At 35.5% G+C, this 21,547-nt stretch overlaps 2 protein-coding genes across 2 annotated transcripts in view; one reads left to right on the top strand and one right to left on the bottom strand.

Annotated features, from left to right (window-relative positions):
• The window catches only part of GLRX2 (glutaredoxin 2), a 375,306-nt gene that overhangs the window by 243,411 nt on the left and 110,348 nt on the right, over positions 1–21,547 (top strand). The window lies entirely within an intron of this gene.
• CDC73 (cell division cycle 73) overlaps positions 777–21,547 on the bottom strand; it is a 122,975-nt gene continuing 102,204 nt past the window's right edge. The window contains exons 11-17 of the mRNA XM_069789344.1: positions 20,453–20,510; positions 17,345–17,380; positions 16,868–16,955; positions 9,177–9,338; positions 7,161–7,261; positions 3,621–3,762; positions 777–2,369 (exon numbers count right to left, since the gene is read on the bottom strand). Coding sequence (XP_069645445.1) covers positions 2,333–2,369; positions 3,621–3,762; positions 7,161–7,261; positions 9,177–9,338; positions 16,868–16,955; positions 17,345–17,380; positions 20,453–20,510 — 624 coding nt within the window. The 3' untranslated portion in view covers positions 777–2,332. The remainder of the gene's footprint in view (positions 2,370–3,620; positions 3,763–7,160; positions 7,262–9,176; positions 9,339–16,867; positions 16,956–17,344; positions 17,381–20,452; positions 20,511–21,547) is intronic.

The raw sequence follows: 21,547 nt of genomic DNA, 5'->3' as shown, positions 1-21,547 counted from the left end.
ATGGATTTTGCTCTTCTGCCAGTTTCACATCCATGTAACTTCACTAGTTTCAGAGGAGTTATTCCCAATATATACATAAATTTACATCTAAAGCAAGCCATCTCCTGTATACCATATTGGACCTGGGATTACACATGCGTTTAAAACACAAATGAAATACAGGACAGAGAAAAGATAATTGGACCTTGCCTATTTTAAGACCACTATATAGTCTGTATATCACAGCACACGAAGCACACATTTCTTCAGAATTTGCTTTTTAAGTTCGCTGCCCATTGTACAAATCTCTTTAAAACTGCATGGGCCACGAAGTACTGATTAAGTCTGAAAAAAATTACATTTCTTATTGGAAGTGTTTAAGAGTTAAAAAACCCATACATGATATCCCACTGTTTAAAGCAGTAATAAACCCTAAATTGAACCACTTCCTCATGGTAGTGATTGCTGGGTTGATAGCCATTACAGCTTTTCTAATTAAAGTACAGGTTAGAACAAAGTATTGAATGTTTTAGCTCACTCATGTATGACAGTTACATTTATAATAAGCTTAAGTATTGGGAAAAACCAGTCATTTGGTATTGACCAACTGCCCATACAAATAGAAGACCTTCTAGTAGTTCTGTATTGCCTGCTCTTCTCAAGTCACTTCACAGAATCCATTAAAAAATCCAGTGTCAATTTCTTCTAATGTTGGAGTCACTGGGGGTTTTTTGTTTTGGTGGTTTGGGTTTTTTTTACATTTCCATTAAGGCCATTTAAAAATAGTAGTCTCAATATAGCAGGGATGGAAACATTTAATTAAAGTCAGACCTCACAGTCTTCATAAATTTAAAACATAGTTTGAGAAACCTCTTAAGGAAATGTGCCTTCTGCATTTACTAAAAATGAAGGTAACATCAAATAAAAAGCAAAACTAAACAAGAATAGGCAGAACATTTTACTTTTGTCAAACCTTAAATGTAAAGTATATTAAAAAAACATGGTTTGGAAGTTCAGGAACAGGAATATAAACATGTGTTTTCTATCCCAGAAAAGAATTCATGCAGGTGTTACAGTATTCGATCATTCTCTACATCCACTGGTATGCAACATCAGCTTAATGTTCTTAAATAGATACAGAGATACCATAAATTCATACAGGTACCAGGGTCTTCTGGCCTCAGTTATACTGTAGATCAAGAAAATCTGTTCTTTGGTAATTGGAGTAGGCTCATTTTCCAATCCAATGCAGGACTGTTAGGAGGCCATATCAGCCACTCATCTCAGAAAACTACAACTCCTGTGGACATAGTCTGGGCTACCTTTGTCACAAGATAATAATATTAGAGGTGGTCTTAGAGGTATAAATGCAAAGAAGTTAAAGTTATTCATTCCTTGTGGCGGCTGTTTCAGGAAAAAAACATCCAAACTCTCTCCCCTTCTCTATTCATTGTTTAATCTAGGCAACATTTAGACTCATATGCAAAGGTATTTTGATAGATGGGAATGTACACATGCACACCTTCAGTTTAAATAAAGAGACCTGTATGGAGAATTGCAATTTAAAGTTAATGACTTGAAGGTATTCTTATAATAAAGTTTAAAGATTTAGTAAACTGGGACATTACAAATCCAAAAAAGCGTGTCTAGATATTTCATCTTCCCTTTTTCGACAAAGACTGACAGAATATACATATACAGTTTGACGTTTTGATTTATCGAAAACAATTTTCACTTTGCTCAGTTTGCAAGTCCTATTGACTAAAATGTAGTATCATTCACAACAAAATATTTTCAGTAAGTGAAACAATAAGCAAAGAAAACCAAAACTAAGCTCAGAAGCTAAGTGGTTTAGAAAGCCTGGTAACATCTATGTGTGTGTAAGTGTGTCTATAATTTTTTTTTATACAATATATATAGACACACACACACATATATACACACACACCTGCGCACATGCACACACGCACACACACATATGTAACCTGCAGTGAAGATCAATCTATTTTCTAATAAGGAACAAAACACATTATTTAAAAATGTGGCTAATTTAACAAAACAGAGAAGAAACTGCTGCTATCAAAATATACAATTTGGATTGCAGACTAGAAGGCTAACAACATTAAAAAAATAGTTTTAAGCAAAACCCCTTTGCTTCTGAATAAGAACAGGTATCATCAACCTGCCATAGCATGAAGCATCCAAACAAGATTTTATAAAAAGTTTAAACTGTGACCCTTCTTCATTTGTAAAGTTCTTGACATATCACATAGTGCGAGCTCTGGTCTCCAAACTGGAGCCCCTTTCATTTTTCTCAATCCGTACTTCAGGAAATAAATGGCAACTGAAGGATTCAGAATCTCAAGTGAGATTTGTGCTTTACCATATACCTGAAAAAAAATTAACAGAAGACAACATTACTACTCTTTTTGTATTTACAGAAATTTTACTCTCAGGAATAATATGCACAGACTTTGTTAAAACAAAATTCTTAGAGAATTAGCAAGTTGCCAAAAAGATGCAGTGTCTTATATGCCATGGAGCTCCACATTATGCACCACATCTGTCCCACTAAAAGACAGTCAGCTAAAACCTTTGAAGAAAATTCATGTTTTCCAAAGCATCACATGACTTCTACCATTGGAAGACTGTTGTGAAAGATAACTCTAGTTCATTCTGCGAATTCAGATATATAGTTTAGCTGAGACTTTTAAATAAGAAGCCACAGAATGTTTGATGCTTGGCATTTTGAAAATTCCGATAGGATTTTTCCTTTTGAAATTCACTTAATCATTCAAGCAGTCTGCTGTGCAATCAACATGAGAAGATAAAATATTCAGGAAATGCATGGACTTCTCCCTTCCCTCAATATTTCTTCAACTGCTTCATGATAAGACAGTTTCTTCTCTACAACTTGAAAAAGGTATTGCAAATGAGCTTCCTGTTCAGAGAGTGTTCTGAATCACAGAGAAGCAGAGTCAGAAACAATGCTGCTCTTCACAGAGCTGCTGGTGCTCCTCCGTCCCTCCCTTCTCATGAAAGGCAGGGCTAAGTACTTAGAAGGCCCCTAAGCTACACAAGAATTGCCAGTCCAAAACTCATTATGTGCCATATCTTTTTTGACTTCCTTCCTCTTCTACCCAGTGCTGTGGACTCAAGGGCATCAGGATAAAATATTACTTTGTGGCTCTTTATCTAAAGGTAGTTTCTCACCTTTTCTAGACTGTAATCTAGTGAGGTGGAGACAGAAAAGAGAAGAGCTTGTAAGCTCAGAACTGCAGTCCAAGGAGAGGGCTGGAGGAACAAAGGAAAACTCTACACCACCTAGCTTGTTCTCCATTCCTTTCCCTCTGCCTGAAGGGAGATGGGGAATCATGCTACTAGCCAATGATTAATGGTAACTACCCTTCCTTTCAATCTATGCATATTACACTGTGGAGATTATTATTTATAGCCTGTAAGAAAATATAGTGGTATATATTTAACCATATCATTGCAGAAAATCTAAACAAGCAGTATTTTCAAGGTAAAACATTGTTCAGTTGTCTACGTTGTATATAATGCCCTTGTTGCCATAACTCTTCATTCCCACCAAACATCATAAAAGCATGAGCATTAAGGACTTTCAGCAGGAAACATACCTGTCCAAAGTTTCCCAGAAGCGTAGAAATACTGGCCTGTCCAAGTGTCTTTTGTGGTAGCTTAGTTCTAACACTGTTACATCCCATTTCTGTACATTTGGATCCAGACGTACTTCATCATATTTGAGATGAAAAGCTTTAACTACAGGAAACAGGAAAACATTTAATGTACAAACATGACGACTTTACAGTGTTTAACTATTAGTCAAAAAGAATTTCCACCCCGCCCCTCTTTTTTCAGAAACAGCGCCTGAGAACAAAATTAATGAGTCCATCTCTCAAGAAAGTCAACTAGTTAATAAAGGGCACTGAGCTAAATATAGTGGTTGGTGCCCACTATCAGGTTTTCGTGCTATTACAGGTTTAAGTGAAAGGGCAGCCCCTATTTTTAGATGCATAGATTCTAGGAGAACAGCAGAAACTTAGTGCCAATTCAAGCACATTTTCTTTGGGAAGCAAAGATGTTCTTTCTGAAAAATCTTTGAACTGTCCAAGAATTTTAAAAAAGCAGCATTTCTCAGACCATCGAGAAGGAAGCCTGGCTATTTCCTGAAGGTCGGCGTAGAAGACTTAGAGCAGAATGCCAGTGTAACCCCCCAAATGCTACATGAAGCATTCTGAGAAATTTAGAATCATAGAATCATTTAGGTTGGAAAAGACCTTCAATATTGAGTCCATTTAGTAACTGCCAATTACCCCTGATTTAGTACTCACTTAAAAATGGCAACATATTAACAGTTATTTTGCTCTTGGGAAATATTGTCACATGTGAATTATATAAAGCCTAAGCATTAACACAGTGAGTATTAAAATCTTCTGGCTTCCTTAGCCAAATCATAGTTTTGACATAATCCAGTGCAAAGTATTTAAGTCTTACACAATTCCTATCTGGTAGCCAATTTGATGCAGTTTCTATTTTGGATATTATTGGAGAAGTAAAGCAGAAGCATTTGACCAGGCTTGTGGAAACCAGTTAATTTTAATGCCATGGTCATATCTTTTCTGGTACCACACTCTTCATTTTTTCTTCCACAAAATCCACCTACAATTTCAGCTAAATGGCTAAAATGAATAAATAAATAAAGCAGTCCCCTTTTCCAGATACAGGTCAATCTATACAATGATATATCTAGGAGCTTTCTAGGAGATTGGTATCTGAAATTAGCTTTTTTTTCTTTTTTTTTTTTCAATTGACAAACTAAAGAAGTGGTCATCTGGCTTGTACCATTGCCAGATAAATTTCCAAGCTTTGTGAATGAAAAGTAAGAATACATATGCATCACCTTTGCTATACTAAGTTGCATGTTTTAAAATAACCCCAGAGCAAGCAAATAAAGATACACAGGGTCTATGCATTTACAGAAAACTTAATCAACACCTAACAGAATCTCTGCATTAAGGTTAAACGATACTGAGCAGAAGATAACTCACTTCTGAATCGGAAACAAATCAGTCTTAAAACTGCACACTAATATGCTCTAGCAGCAAAACCTTTAAAATTGTATTCAAAATTAAATATTTGTTCATTGAAGTGACACCATTAAAAATTTCACCTCAAACATTCACTTGCAGATGCAAAAATAAGCTTGTTTACTACATGAACATTAAACACTCGGACCATGTGTAAAGAAAACTAAGAACAATTTTAGAGACTCAAGCAGCAAAATGCTACATGATATAGCAATTGAACAAACAAAACCAATTTAACAGGCTCTGGTCCAATAAAAATTTTATTGAGGAATTCTTTATGGTAAGCTACCTGCTTGTTTTCCAGAGTGACAGTGATAAGTTTTGAATATTTGCTAATCACCACAGACCCAGTGACTTACATAAAGAAATGCAAACTGCAGATAAAACAACGAACTGTTGCAGATCCAAGAAGCGACATTTATGAAGAATACTGAAAACTATTAATATGGGCAAAGCAATAGCTTCAGGTAAAAGTAGACACATACAACCAGACTGACATTGCATGTGCTCTCTCCATTTACACTGTTTTCATTTTGAGGAATGAGTGAAGTCATTAGGAAAAGCCCTAGAGATACTCTTATGAGGAAAATATTTTAAAAATACCTCGGCTTGGAAAAACCGAATGCATTTCTAAAATTAAAAAAGGTCCATTTCAATTTATCTTTATGAGACAAGTAAGAACAGGTATCCTTCTTTGACTTGAAAAAGATAAGAATTTGTACACCTTCAGACTGAACTACGCAGGCTATGATTTTGATCTTTTGGCATAGTGAAGACTTCAAAAATGTCAAAGCATGTCAAAAATTTCTATGGCCCTCTATACATCTACATATTCATAATGTTGAAATTAATAGGAACTAGCATGCAACTACTAGCTAGACCTTAAATATTTAACAGCATTTTTCTTGGTTTTGCTTTTCACAATTTCCATTTTCTCTATATCTTCATTTTGAAGTGTTATTTTCTTCTTTCATTAGTCTCTTTTGTTAAACTCTCTCCTGTGGTGTATTTTTCTTTTACATTGGCTTTCAGGCTCTTTCACTCTCTCCCTGATCATTCTCAATCCTCCCTTAAGCAACTCATTCTATTTTCTTGTTCACAGATACATCCTTAGCCTTGTGTCTGTTTTCTTTTTTTGCTCCTTACCAAACTAGCATTCTCTTTCTGCCTTCTACTTCACATACCAAATATGTGCACACATAAAAACTGATCAAACTTGTTTCCCCATCACACTGACTGGAAGACGACAGACTGAACTAAGTCTTTTGGCTTGGTTCTCTTTTTTTTTTCTGTGTGTGTGCATTGGTTTGGGGTTTTTTTTGGGCGGGGGGGGGGGCAGTTCTTTTTTTTTTAAAACCTGTAGCTCAGAAACTACTGGACACTATAAAAAGGTCTATTTTCTAAGGCAGCTTTACAATGAAGCAACAGAGACCAGAAGCTGACAGTTGCTTAAATATTATCGCACACCTTACAGTCAGAAGAGTGAACTGTGTGAGAAAAGTGCAGTGGTGCAGTGGGTCTCAAAGCATACCAGGCATAATTGTGATAACTCAAAAAACCTCTTCAGATCTATACAGTGATAACAACTAGCTCACAACTTAAAATTATTTGTATCTTACTAAACTTCCAAGTTTTTGTCAGACACCAGATCATATTTGTAAACGTTTCTTAGTGAAATACTAGGTGATCAATCCTCTGTTCAAATTAGTAATGAAACGTGAAGACAGCCTGTAAATCTGTTATCTATGAAGTGTTGTAATATACATTGCCTTTTCACATCTTTTTAGAAGCTTGGAAAATAAATTTATATACTAGCTATTTCTGAGCTTCTTGTAAAGATAACAGCTTTGAGAAGATTTCCATGAGCTTCCACAGGTCAGAATAGAACAACTGCAGAGGGCACATAAGTATCTGCCATCTGTGCAAAGACCTAAGCCCCTGTCTTCTCAACCACCTGAGTCCAACAGCACTTTGGCAGTACTTTGCCATAAGCATAAACACCCCATAAAAAAACCCAAACAGAATAACAAACCCCAAAACACTTAAAAACAAAACATAAAAAACCCTTACTTTTTGCAAAGATATCAACAGGTGATCCATCAGGCAAGAGCCAAGGCCAGCCTTTGAACTGCCAAGCAGGACCCTGTACAAACACTGCCACCACACGATCCCTACGAACACAGAAAGAGACAGACACGTTGATGGCCCTGAACATTTAAATTACATGCTTTCTTAAACAGGCAATATACCTTAGCATAGTTTTGTATTTACTAACAGCAGTATAGTACATTGAACAACTACACCTCCAGCACAACTGCTTTTTCCTGTTAAGCAAAAAAAAAAAAAAAAAAGTTATTTTCTGGACTTCTAGCTCCATCCCTTTGCAAAATGCAGCTCAGTTTCCCATGTTAGGTTCATAAGAAGTTGAACAGTGTTTATTTCTGGTCATTATTACTTTGCTTTTAAAAAGTGCTCCAACCTTTCAGAGATAATCTTCTATGAATAATGTAAACTGAGATGTATCAATTTAAAAGCCTTTATTCTGAATACGGTTAACTTCTATTCTAAAAATTTATTAGAAGAGACAGCTGCTAAATTTCTGCAAAGTACATCATTTATTGTAAGGGTATGTAACCATTACCTGCAGTCTAAGAAAATAAATTTGTGGTTAAGATGAAGCTTTTACATAAATAAAATGAAAAAACCCAACACATTTGAGAACAAATGACCTCCCACACATGGTCTCTCTTTTTCTTGAATATTTACATCATCCAACTATGGTTCCTATCTACTACAACAAATAATTACCTCCCTAATCTAATCCCCAAATTTAACTCATTGTAAAGTCTACCAAATCCCAAATGGAAGAGATTAATCAAGGTGGAGTTTTGGGGGTCTTTTTTGTTTGGTTTTTTTTAAAGGACAGACTAAAGCTTTGCCATTTAAAATGGTGTTACAGGTTTTGTAATGGCTAACAGTAAAAACCAAACCAAAAAAACCCAACCCCACAGCAGCAACATGTTAATTTCTAGATACTAATATCTGACTCCCCCTTGGATAAAAACAAACTAAAAGAACCACCTCACTTGATCTCTTTGGTCAGAAGCACTTTAGGATCCATTTCAGATGGTTCATAAAGGTTTGATCATTAAACATTAAGTGCTATTTGATATTTAAAATTTCAAGCCCACAGATTTCTGACTAGTTCAAGTTCTCAACAGAAAGAACAATTAATTTAGGAACAGAACTTTTTCAAAATATTCCTCTCCAGTAAAATCTACTTTGGAAGTTACTAAACCACCAAAAATGTCATCGTGTGTGTCTAAAATCTTCACACTTATGAGGAAGAAATAACATTTTTGCCTAATTCATTACCTCAAATAACAAAAATATGTTTCTCCAGAATTTTCCTGCTCAAAGAAAAATATGTTTTCATAGCATCAAAAAATGGGCTACAGACAAATTAATCTTTCCAGCTTTTTCTTAGAAGTAAAAGCTACCTATGATTTCTTTTCCCCAACTGGGGCTCTCCCTTCAGAAGTAATCTTCCATCATTGGATCCAATTTAATGAAACTGGTTCAATACTGAAAACATAGTTCAGTCTTTACTGTCTGATGTGCTTGCTTTCTTTCTTAAACTATTAAAAAAGTTAGAATGTCAGATGCTGAAGGCCTGTGAACACATCTTGCCAACACACTCTCATTTGGAAAGCACAAAAGAAAGCAGGATTTTCCTCTCAGCTTATGATTCAGTGACTCGCACACTACACTATCACAAACCAGAAAATTAATATGAGTATTCCTATTTGAATTTCTGCAACATTTCTGGCAAACCTATAAAAATAAAATTAGTTGTGCTGCTCACACTGTTAGAATGTAGAGTGCTGTGATTTCTTAAGACTTTTTAAATAAGTTTAGTTTCATATTATTTTCACCTGCAGAAAAGACTCCTTCACAGTTAACAATCCAATCCATTCTTATATCTGTATCTTCACTTTTTAGTGAATTTAGTAGCATTTTATTGGTCCCCTCCAAATTCTGCATTCTCCTGGTTAAGAAATTTTGTAAAGGAGAAATCTGTTTTACCAGTCTTGTGGCATAAGTTTCAGAGGTTGGTCTACTACTCGATAAGGTACAGTAACGCTGACTGTAGTTCCCCCAGGCTGCATCTGATCCTTCCTTCTCTGTATTAGAGTTTCATTCTCTCGTTGACAGCCTTGTTTCTTCTTCTCATCTGATGGTACAAACCTTGGGGAATAAAAAAACATTCAGTAGACAAAAGCAATTTATTTGATATAATCAGCAGGAAAAGTAGCAACTTTATCAGAACATTGCATTATTGGCAACAGTCACTGAAGCCATCTCATTTTCACTATGCCAAGCATCTATCACTACTCATTCAGAACAGCAAAAAATATAAGAATAATATTTCATAAGCCCTTATGATAAAAACAGTTGTACTAAAAGGTCCTCTGCCTCTCAAAACTACAGCCTGACCTGTTCTCATACATTTGTGGCACTCCCTGCCGACCCTACCCAATCATTTGCAGATGAGGAGCCAGATCACAACCTGCTAAATGGCTATAACTCATTATTTTTAGTGATCAAGGGTAATGTGAGGAAGCTTGGGCACTAACGATTGCTTCCTGGAGCAAATTTTAGAGCTCTTGCTCTTGGAGCCATCAGAATTATATTTTTTGAAGAAAGCTGGGATTTTGGGTCAAAAGGTTTTTGAGTGAGGTTTTATTTTTTTGGATGACAGTGATTTTACATTATCAATGACTCATCTGGTTACTACGATGTATGATAAAACAACTCTATAATTTTTTTTTCCTAAATGGCTTCTCTGATAGATTAAGTGCTCAGAAAATAAGGATGATGTGATCCTCATGTCTTATGTAATATCTGTATGACACAAATAAATGCTTAAGATGCAAAGCTCCCCAAATGAATTACAGATCTTTTGTTTTTTAAGTGGGGGCTGAAAAATAAACAAACATAACAATTCCATTTCAAGAGTCTCTTCTTTATGGCAATAATAAAATAACATATACAGAACAGTTCTCAAAATTGGCATCAGAAATGTGAGAGTAGCGTGAGCCTTTTTACTGATGAATCTCAGTGGGTTTTGTCAAAAGGAAAGATAACAAAATCATGCATGTTATAGAACTAAAACTGTGTCACAGAAAGGTGAACTGGTGTGACCAGTAACACCTGCTAGGCCAGCAACAGAGCAGAGCTCAGACCTATGTTCTCCTAATATTCTATACAGAACCACCCAGCTGCACCACTAACACTGTTTGCCCTTACATTTCTTTTCTAAAACTTCTGATAAAAAGAAACACTGTTTCACCTAACTGCAAAAGTTCTCACCAGTATTGGTGCTACATTTTAAAATCGTAGTACTCTACATAATTGTTAAGATTTCTCTTCATTATAGTACAGGCGGGGCTTTTTAAAAGTTTACTACATTCTTCAGGTAAGTTGTTTGCACCATTTCTATTTGTTCTCTTCAACCTATTTCTGTTTGAATACTAAAAAACAATTTGATTGTCCTTAAACAGGCAGACTGCACTTTCTATTGCTGGAAAAATAGAAAAAAGGAATGAAAAATGAAATATGAGGAAAAATTCATTATTCAGTCAACTTGAAAATACTAGTTTCTGCTAACATCTTATATCCAATGAGAAGATGGCATTTGGGGGGGGGGGACACGACACACCTAACAAAAAACAAGTTTTAAGGCAGCATGTGGAAACTGTCAATAAACCTTCAAGCAAAACTATTTTACTTTGCTAACATAAATAAACAGATGAAGCCCCCCTATACTCTTCATGATTTAACAGTATTTCAAAACCAGAAAGTCACAATGAATTTCTGAAGTGTGCGTCCAAACACATACAACTGCACCGGAAAATTAAAAAAAAACAAAACTGCAAAAGACTATGAATTGTGCATTAAAGTTGACTAGTATTGCAAATACAGAAAAAGCATTACAGATGTTAAATGATAAGCTACAAATTAAATTATACTTATCTGTCTAGTACATGTAAGACACCACCATTCTAAAGAAAATACAGACAGAAAAGCTATACAGGATACACTGGGAAAAAGTACACTTAGGATGCCTAGAATATTATAAAAAAAGTTAAGACAGTGATTTCACCAATAATTGAAGTAATTACAAACCAGTTAATATCAACACATATTTTATCTACCGCAACCGACTGACACATACAATTGCGTGCTACAGACAGAAGCATTCAACACAGTTCTACTTTGGAAAAAGCTACTAAACATGAAATCAGAATTAAGTATTTCTAGTCAAGTCATTAATTTAAAAACTCAAAAGTGAGGTACAACTTTAATCATGAGCATACCTAATGGCCTGTCCTGCCAACATGTTGCAGGCTTGGCTTTGCCAATACTAACTGATAGGAAACTGTATTTTATAACTTAAAATGAGGATTTGCTTGGTGGTCTTGAGCTTTTAAGAACACCATTCATGAGTCTCTCCTCACCCATCAGAATTAAGGAATCTCAGCTGGAAAGATGGAAATAAAATGGTTTTTGGTTTGCCTTTTTTTTTAATAATTTTAAAAAATTACAAAAAAATCCTCCTCAAATATCTTTTACCCAAGTGACAAGGTCTATATGAAAAGCCAGGATCACCTAAAAAGGTGGAGTGCTTGAAAAGAATTTCTTTATTACATGTCCCATGCACTAAATGAGAACAAACTCTTACAGAATATGTAAATAAAATCCAGCCATATGTACATTACAGCGATAATCAAATATTCATATGAACAGCAATCTAAAAGGTCACATTTTCAATTTAATTTGTAATGTGAGGAAGGAAACATATTTTAAATGGAAACAGGAAACCTAGCCACCCCAGGCCAAATTAGGCAAGAAGCAATATTGCTATTCTACAGTCTAACAATTTCACCACTGTATCCAAGACCCATCAAATTTGGCTGGAACAGGCATTCTCAATTCTACTTCTAGCTTTAAATGTTTCTGTGTTTAAGAATTCATTTCAACACTAGTTAATTGACAGTTTCTCTCCATTTAGGCTAGAAACTGCGTTAACAGCCATCAAGGCACCATTGGGTTGTGCCTCAGTTATGCATCTTCTAGACAACAGCTTCAGTTTTATTTACTGTAAAAATCTGAACATTTTTGAACACATTTCTCCAAGAGAGAACATAAAATATCTTATCTGAATTTTCCAAAGAAAAAAATATCAATGAGCAGATTCACACGGAACAGTAGAGAAGATAATTGTCATAAAGAAAGCACTGAAGGAAAGGCTTACATATATGTACACAGAGTACAGGAATAAATGACAGCTTACAGAAAGTTTATGAAATATATGCTTGCATTTCCGGGAACCATTGATTCAGTAAGTATAATAAAAGCCATGTGCTCAAGAATTGAGAATCAGTAGAAATTACTGTATGATTACAGATATAATTATGGCTTACTCCCTTGCTACCTGGACATAAAAGATAAGCATAAGAAATCTAAGTATTAAAGAAATCACCAAAATCCCCATCTTCTCTTGGGAATTATTTGCCACAATGCTATAGTGGGTGGCTTAACTACACATTTGTACTTGACACCTTTTTAATCATCCACCACACTAGAAATCTGTTCTGAAACCTGACTGTGCCAGAGCTTACATTTTTTTTGTTGCTTCTCCAGATTACTATTCCCTAGTAAAAAAAAAATAATTAAAAAAATCTGTATCTACTTAGAATCCATTTTTTTACCCCTACTAGGAAATTAATAGCACTTCATTCTCTTGCTGTTAATTGCCAAAATCATTATCCACACAAAAACCGGTGCTCACTCATTTTACAAAGACAGCAGGTTCCTGTCCCAAGGTGACAGGCAAGCGATTGAACAAGATCAAATGATGGGAGGTAACTGGTAAGGTACTATCCACTGAACTGCCAGAGCTGCTCATGTCTAAGCTCTAAACTCATATCAATTGCTAGCATTAACTTTAAAACACTTTTACTGAGGTCAGGTCAGTACTTTCTGGCCCCCAACTCAGGCATACTGAAAAATGCATGGACAGAGAATAAGGCAACTCCAATGAAGGACAGTAACTGAGATCATTGTAATATACATTTGATTGTGTTTAGAATTGGAGACTTATTTTTACAACCCTCTCAATATTTTTGTTAGATTACAATATCACCTGTTTTTGCAAGAGAACAAAGCTTTTTTTTTTTGTAATACATCATCCCTGAATCTTTTCAGATAGCTTGATATCAAAGCTGGATAAATCCCAGCGAGTTGCCTGGCCACATATGGTGAAACACATAATGAGTAAAAGCATCATCATAATAAAAATACATAATCATAATCTAATCATTTACATCTGCCTGATGTAATTCCTGCCTTGCTTTTGTTCCATGTAAAGCAGAAGCATTGCCTCTGAAAAGCCTAGCTTCAGATATTCTCCAATACTTAGTCTGGAGAGCCAGATTTTACACAATAATTATGATATTCAGTGTTGCATTCAGATATTGAATAAGAATAAAGTGTATTATATGAAATACTTTTTAAGAAGCTTCACAGTATACCATGAAGTATTGCAGTTCTGATTTTAATTGAAATGATATCTTTTTAGTATTTTAGAAACTCTTCTTTTTTTATCTTATACTTGAATTCTTTAGAAAAATAACTTTCCAAAAAAGGTTATCAAGAATATTTGCATATTATACAGCATATGGATTATATATATTACTATTATATACAGAAATGTCCCCCTAAAAAAACTAAGTTGCAACATATATACCCAACAGACAAATCAGGTATCTTAAAAAATAAAAATCTTAAACCAGTAATATGCTTCTGGTTTATCATTATATATGATTCTACTCATGATAGCATTCCCGCTTTCCCCATTCTCTACCTCAAAAGAGAGCATAACATTAGTGATGAATTAAAGATGCTAAGCATCATATAAATGTCAGCCAAATTTGGCAAGAAAAATAACACCAACATACTACGAAGCTATGAAAAGGCTTACTAAAAACGTTGGTATAATGAGTAAGTTTCTTTCAGTCCTTGACAATTGAATTTAATGCCTACCATAGTACTGGATGAAGACTATCCTGTTTATTTTACAACAAACAACCTAAAATATCTGTCAATGATACCACAATTACTTTTTCTCACATCCAAAGTGACAATGCATTGCAGTCCAGTTACTTATAAAAAAACCAAAACATCCAGCACACTAGACAAAAACTATCCTAGAAGACAGGGATTCCCAGCTATGACTGTAAGTTTTGATTTTAAGTGGTTTGATCTCCCACTACAATTACAGCTTTGTTCCTTGTTTTGTTTAAAGAAAGATTTAAATGGAGGGAATAGCAAAAGTTGGTTTTATTTATGAGACCCAAATACTCATTCTTTATTATCACACACTTCATAGAACCGTGTTGCCTCAGGTATCAGGCATGGAAGAAAGCTGCCGTGTAAACAGCCCAAGTATCACAGCTTCCATACCTTAACAGTCCTGGGGGCCTCATTCTCCCAGGGTTCTCCTACACTTAGCAGTCTCCCCTGCAATGGCTCTTACTCTTCCAGCTCCAAAAGTCCCTTCTCCTTGTGCTATCATTGACGTACTCTGATGGCTAATACAAGCAGACTGATTACCTCTAGAAATACAAGAAATTCAAGTCTACCTGCACCTTCCTCAACAGGGGTAAGGGAGGGAGTATTAATTTGGATATGTCTTTTCTATCTGGACAATATTTCTTTATTCCAAAACTTGTGGCAATGACATGTGTCTTCCAAATCTCTACTCTTCTGTCAATTTTAGCTGAAAGTGGGGAATGAGTTAAAGGTAGCAGTGACTTAGAGGCAGAAATTAGGTAAGTCTTCTTTCCTTGGAAAACCATCACATATCTATCAATCACACTCTACATCAAGGCTAGTTCTATACTCTGCATACCTGAACAGTAAAAAGAAACCCTGCAGCCATTCCTAAACAAACTACTTGCATAAATTTGAATGAAAAAAAAAAACAACCCCCAAAACCAAACCAAAAACAAAACAACAAAAAAAAACCCAAAAAACCCAACAGGCCAGGTGGCGTATTTTCTAGAAGCATGCTAGAACTGTCATGGCTAAATTAATATTTTGCTCTTCTAAATTCTGCTATTGCACTTCTGATTCATTAACATACCTTGCTTCTTCAGTTTGTCTTTCACACTTGTTAATTACATCAGTGTCCTCCTTTCAACCCTTAAACATAATTTCATTTTTTCCTGGATCGTGTTCTTTGCACTCTAACGATCAGCGTCCTCTTGGGGCAGATCTCGAGAAGTTAACTGTAGCTCTACCGCAGTGGAGCTGAAAACAGTGCAAGCCTCCTAGCACATACATACTTAGACATGACATATTGGTGCTTTATTCCATTATAGGTATTCCTGTACCAGAAAGTCACAAATTACATAGATGTAAAATCCAGGGCTTGTAGTGGTGAAATTTTTTCTTAAACAGAAAAACCCCACATAAACAAGCAACACTGTCTGTCAACACAATTCTATCAGTCCAGTTACTGCTTGCACATTAAGCTATAACGTTAAAAGCCTGCCTTATCTCTGATTAAATATTTCGGAAGAGGCACCAAGGGTCCAATACGCTTACTGGATCTTTGATGATATATGGCCGTAGTCTAGGAACTAGAAATAGCTGGAGATCAGAAGGCATCTGGTATCTCACAGCAGTTTTAAAAAATTCTAGGGCAACTCCAGTGAAAGCTGTAGCACCACAATAAGGACAGCCTATTTTTGAAGAAAAGCAGTGTATAGTCTCATAAAGGACAAGCAAAATGCTGAGGTGGAAGAAAGAAGAGCTCCCCCTTTTTTCAACACACCATTGCAGACCATCTATAACAGTGTATTCCTCTGTGAAAAAGACTGCCTGTTTCAGAAAAATTAACTGGTATTAACCGATAGGCAACTCTAAATACCATGATCTGTTGGACAAGCAGAAAGATGGGGTTTTTGGTGGTTTGTTTTTTGGGGGTTATTTTTGTTTTACCTTAACAGTGAATTTTACCTTACCACAAAGAAAGTAATTTGTAATGTTGATTGCATTCAGCCATAATGAATTAAACCTTAGAATCAGATGTGTGATGCAATAAACAAGTTTTAGCAACTCATTAATTCCCTGAATGAATTTGCATCAATACTTAATGACAATGCTTTATTCTTATTTTTGTTATATGTGAACTTTAAAAGAATTCTTTATTTACACAACCAACTGACCTGCTCAGCTGATACAGTCATTTATTTAGATAGAACAGAGGCCACCCTCCACTCGACTTCCCCTTTACAGTAACTGTGGTTGTTTCCCCGAAATCTTTTCTGAGCTCCATGAGCACAATGCCCTCGCTCATCTTCTCTAAGTCTTCTTCCATTGTAAGGGTTCATTGATCAGTTGCACAGGTGTGCATGTATGTTATGTAAAAGAAAACCACTATAGACATTAGAAACGGCACTGTAAGACTTTCTTATCAGTCTGCCTATTTGGCCCACAGGTCACAACAGCGCAAAAGCTCTGAAAAGAAGTTTTCGCTTTTTTCCTGCTATTCAAGAGGCACTGATTTCTTTTATACACTGGTTTGTAAAACTAGCTTATTGTGAGACAGTAGATACTCCCTCTTGCTTAATTACTAGTTTGGTACCAGTACACCTTCGTATCTGAAAACAGTTTTTTTATATAGCATGTTCTAATCAGCTACTTACTTCAGATCTTGCAGAAGGTCCTTTGCATTAAGCATCGTTATTAAAGAGGTCGTGGCTGCTGGAATAATGATTATGGGAGTTCGAGACCCTGGAGAGATAATACAGTCACATTTGCCTGTTGTTTTTTTTTTGTTGTTGTTGTTGTGGTTTTTGTTGTTCCCCCCCCCCCCCCCGCCACCTTTTTCATTAAAGGAACTGTACATAAAATGAAAACTCTTGCTTAACAGATCAAAATCATGGAAAAATATTCAAGGAAAATTGTAGTCAATCTTTTCTAAACTGAGGTTTTTGTTCACCAAAAAAAGCGTACCCCTGTATCAGGACTCTCTAAATATGGGTAGGACCCATATTTAGCAAAACAGAATGCTGTCTGCATTCCACTGCTTGTTTATATTATTGCTTGTGGTTCCAGCAAAAGATAGAGTGGGCACAATTCACACAAAAATGAAAAGGATCATGTAACTAAAATCGACTTGCCTTTTTTCTGGTTTGGAGGTGGTCTTGCTTGAGAAACTGAGAAAAAAACAGAAAATATGGCAGAATGACTAAAACATAAATACAAACATCATTGTAAGGCAACATTTCAATGTTTTTAGTTGCAGGAGTGAACAAAGAAGAGTCACACTATCGTCATTAGATCATTTTCACAGATGCAATACACAAAGTTGAAGAAGAGATTTATAATTTGGGTCTCAGTATTCAGAAGACAAACAGCTTTTGACTGTCTGAAACATGTTAGGACATGAGTCAATCTCTCCTAATTTTACTTAAACTAGTCATCCCTCTCCATCCTCCTCAAAAGGTCGGCGCACTATAGCATTGACAAAAATTGTCAGCAATCTTGAAAAAAACTGCTTGTAGATCTTAAGTTCAATTGGGCTGAACCAACAGGAAGACTGTTGCATAACAAACTAACCTTCACAGACCCTCAACTTTTCATTAATAGTTATTACTGTACACGGTATCTGTAGGATTTAGCTATCCTTAACACATACAGAACTCTCAACAATCAAAATCTGAATTTAAGGCTTACTCCAGTTAATTTTTGATTGCAGTTTGAGTTACATAGCCTCTTTGGGTGCCAGAAACAGTGAAACTTGACAGATACGGTAGCACTCAAGAAAAAAACAACAACAACAAAAACCACCAGAAAAACCCCACCAAACAAAAAAAAAAACCCACAACAAAAAAAACCCAAACCACCAAACAAACAAAAAAACCCACACAAAGAAAAAAATACTGGCCAGATAGAAAACAAAGAATTCCCCCTACCCCCTCCAATAAAATGTTTCCTTTTCAGTCTTCCAAGTTGTGAACTCCTCAATATGGGAGATAATTCAGTCCGAAGTTGGAAAAACGTTTCTTCACTTTGGTGCTATTACTGAATAACCTGGCTTCCTCCAAATAGACATTTTATAGTTCAGTTTTCAGGAGTCCTAGCTTAAGGAAAGAACTGTTGTGCCTGATAATTATCATCACATGTGTTTATCCTAATTCACAAAATCAGAAAATGGTGAGTACTAGAAAGATTGATGCAGACTAACTCAAGTCTCAACTGCTACTATGCACAACAAATTTCATTAATTGACTTCCAATTTCATAGCACCAACTGGTTCATGTTTATTTATGACCGTTTCAGAAACTTCCTAGAACAGTATATTCACAACACATAGTTGCCATTGTTGAAAAATTGAGACCATATCCTTAATTATCTTTTCCTGACAGTGTCAAATGCACAGATATAATTGGCAACACTATATTGAACTACATGAACTTTACCTACCCAGTGATTTATTTTCTTTCTTTTTTTTTTTTAAATCTACGTATCTCCTTAATGTAAAAATGTTCCTGAAATACATGGCAACATTAGCTGATTCCCCCCCTCCCCCTCCAAGTGAGGGAATGGGGAGCATCTTTAAGAAATTTGATAGCTGTACCAAGCCATGTTAGTAGAAAAGTTGGTACTGCAGAAAGATGCAGAAAAAAACCCCTTGAATTAAAAGCACATCTCAAATATTTTTTTCAAATCAGTATTGTACAACTGTTTCGTCCAATTCAACTAACGCTTATATGCACAGCAGCAGCATCCTGGAAATTGCACATTTTAAATACTTTGACTGCTAAGAACAGAGCAACTGATTTTTTTTGAAAGTTCCAAACCCCAAAATATCCTAGAACAGGCAGAAAGAGAAATCTTTTTTTTTTTAATAAAGCAGCATATATTTTTTTCACACTATACCTCTCTTCAGTTTACAATATAGAGGCAACATAATGGATTAGATTGGTCTTAGAGAACTACAATATCAGTATAACCTACACAATGTACAAAAAATACACTTCTGACAGTTAATGTCCATGAAGTCACAGCTAGCAGTAGGGACCTGTGACAACTCAGACTTCTGTTCTTGCCACTACTACCCTTTCCATACTGCTGTCTGTCAACTCCATTTGCATTATTATGCTTAATAGGGCTAGTAAGATAAGTATGACAGGTAGCATGACCTTTCCAGTATCAAAAAAACAAACAGAAGAATCTGTGCACAACAGCATTTAGGTGTGCTGAGAATATTCAGTATTAGAATAGATTTTTGGGGAAGAATCATTTTTACAATATTAAGTCTTAGCATTAAATCCTACTAATAAATCTCAAGGAATTCGCAAGGCACACGCTGAAAGCATCTAGTAGTCTCCACAAGAATATACAGTACTCCAGCACTACTTCTAGAAAAAGTCTATTAATTTTAAAAGGTAGCTTTTTTTTTCCAAAAAACCCCGTAATGTCTGCTTTCCAATACCTTCATAACAACTATAACCATCATCTTATTCTTACATAACACTTTTCACTTGAGACTTACATCCATCAAACCAGAAATTCTCTCAGTACATAAACCAGGTGCAGATATGCACATAGGTGTTTGGAAACACTGATCCTCTCTTACACTGTCTGTACTCTTACACTCTTTTAAAAACTCTAAGTGTTTCTCATTAAAACAAAACAAAGTACCTGTATCATTCTGTCTTTGAATCTCAATTTGAGATTCAATCTGACATACAAAATTGACTTGGTAGCTAAAGTCTACTAACTGGGAATTAAAAAGCCAGTTGAAGATTCTGGCCCCATTACAAATACCTAATGTGCCAAGAAGTGTGAAGAAGTAATGATAACACATTCAGAGAAAGACTTATTTCTGATATATTCATAATAGAAGTAATAATATATCTCTTTTTGAGATTAGCTTTTGTATTTAGGTTGTTTCTCCTTGGAGTATCAACCAGCTCTTATTATGGATTTGAGCTGGCATTTGTGAACTACCAAGTCAACAACCAAGAAGTTTGTCACATTTTAATTTCACTAGCGCATCATTTCAATGGGCTAACTGTGCAACACACTGAAGAGAATGAACCCAAGCCCCATGGTATAACATTAACCAAAAAGTTATGTGTTACTTCCAATACATATGCAGTTAAAGGCCACAAATAAACAAGTCCCACTTCATTCTTCAGCTAACTAAAGTTTTAAATAGTACTTCTTTGAAACTCATACTTATTTGTAACAGAAGCACAAATGATAGTAGGCTACCTTACCTGGTCGTGGTACAGGCTGTGCTGCTGGAGTTTGTGTTTTTCGAGCAGAAGCACCTTCCTTTTAAAGGACAGAAGAGGTAACATTAATAGCTGGCCTTCTCGTCAGGTACACGGGTTTTTTAAGTGAACACAGAGCTACAGAGGGTATCATGAAAATGAGGCCAACACATTTCCATTAAAGAGAAGAAAGAAAATAGTGAAAATATTCAAAACTCTTTACAGATTCTGTTTCAGACTTGGTGAGGACAGACAACCTCGTAAACTTTTACAGGTTTACATTTGAACCATCAAATGCCAATCAAACTTTTTTCTATATTCAAAGAAACCTTTTCTATTTATAGTATTGTTTCATTTTACCTATGATCACTTTCACCAAGGGTTAGTAACATAAATGCAAGCAATTGGCTACAGAAATTTCAAAACAACATCTGCTTACGCTCTGGATGGAAAACTAGGACCAAGAAACTGCAATGCATTCCTGCCTTGAAGAGTTTTAGTGCCCAGAAATAGCACACTCATGATAATTAGTTCTGCTCATGCCTTATCCAATTACCTTAATGTAACAACAAAAGACATGCACTACTATTTATTCTTGTTAACTCTGCAGAGTCAACACACCAGGTAAGAGAACAGTGAGGTCACACGTCTGGTCCCAAAGCAACAATGAATTCCTGCAAGAACAAATTCTGTTCTCAGTTACTACTGTGAAACCTCACTGAACAAAACATGTATTACTAACAATCTTACTAACTCCGAAAAAAAAAGGCTAATATATTCCAGCCACTTCAGTTTGCAAGGCTGACAGAAAACCTTTTAACACGAAACCATGAATTCTATCTAAAAATTACTTAAATGCTATATGAAGCATATCCTAAAAACTGTGAGACACTCAGAAAGTTCAGAAACCACTCTGGGAAAAACCTGTTGGAAAGGACTCCAATATGGCATTATCACATTTGTATGTCCATGTGTAAATAACAATATGTTTTGTAATTCAAAATAAAAAAACTAATGAGCAGGGGACTACACACAAGCAGCCTCAAGTTCCATGATTTAAATAACACTTAAAGCAACTGCTTTCAAGTTTCCACCATG

The sequence above is a fragment of the Haliaeetus albicilla genome, chromosome 8 (assembly GCF_947461875.1).
Source record: "Haliaeetus albicilla chromosome 8, bHalAlb1.1, whole genome shotgun sequence".
Lineage (NCBI taxonomy): Eukaryota > Metazoa > Chordata > Aves > Accipitriformes > Accipitridae > Haliaeetus > Haliaeetus albicilla.
The sequence above is the reverse complement of the archived record's forward strand: the minus strand, read 5'-3'. Positions and strand labels throughout refer to the sequence as shown.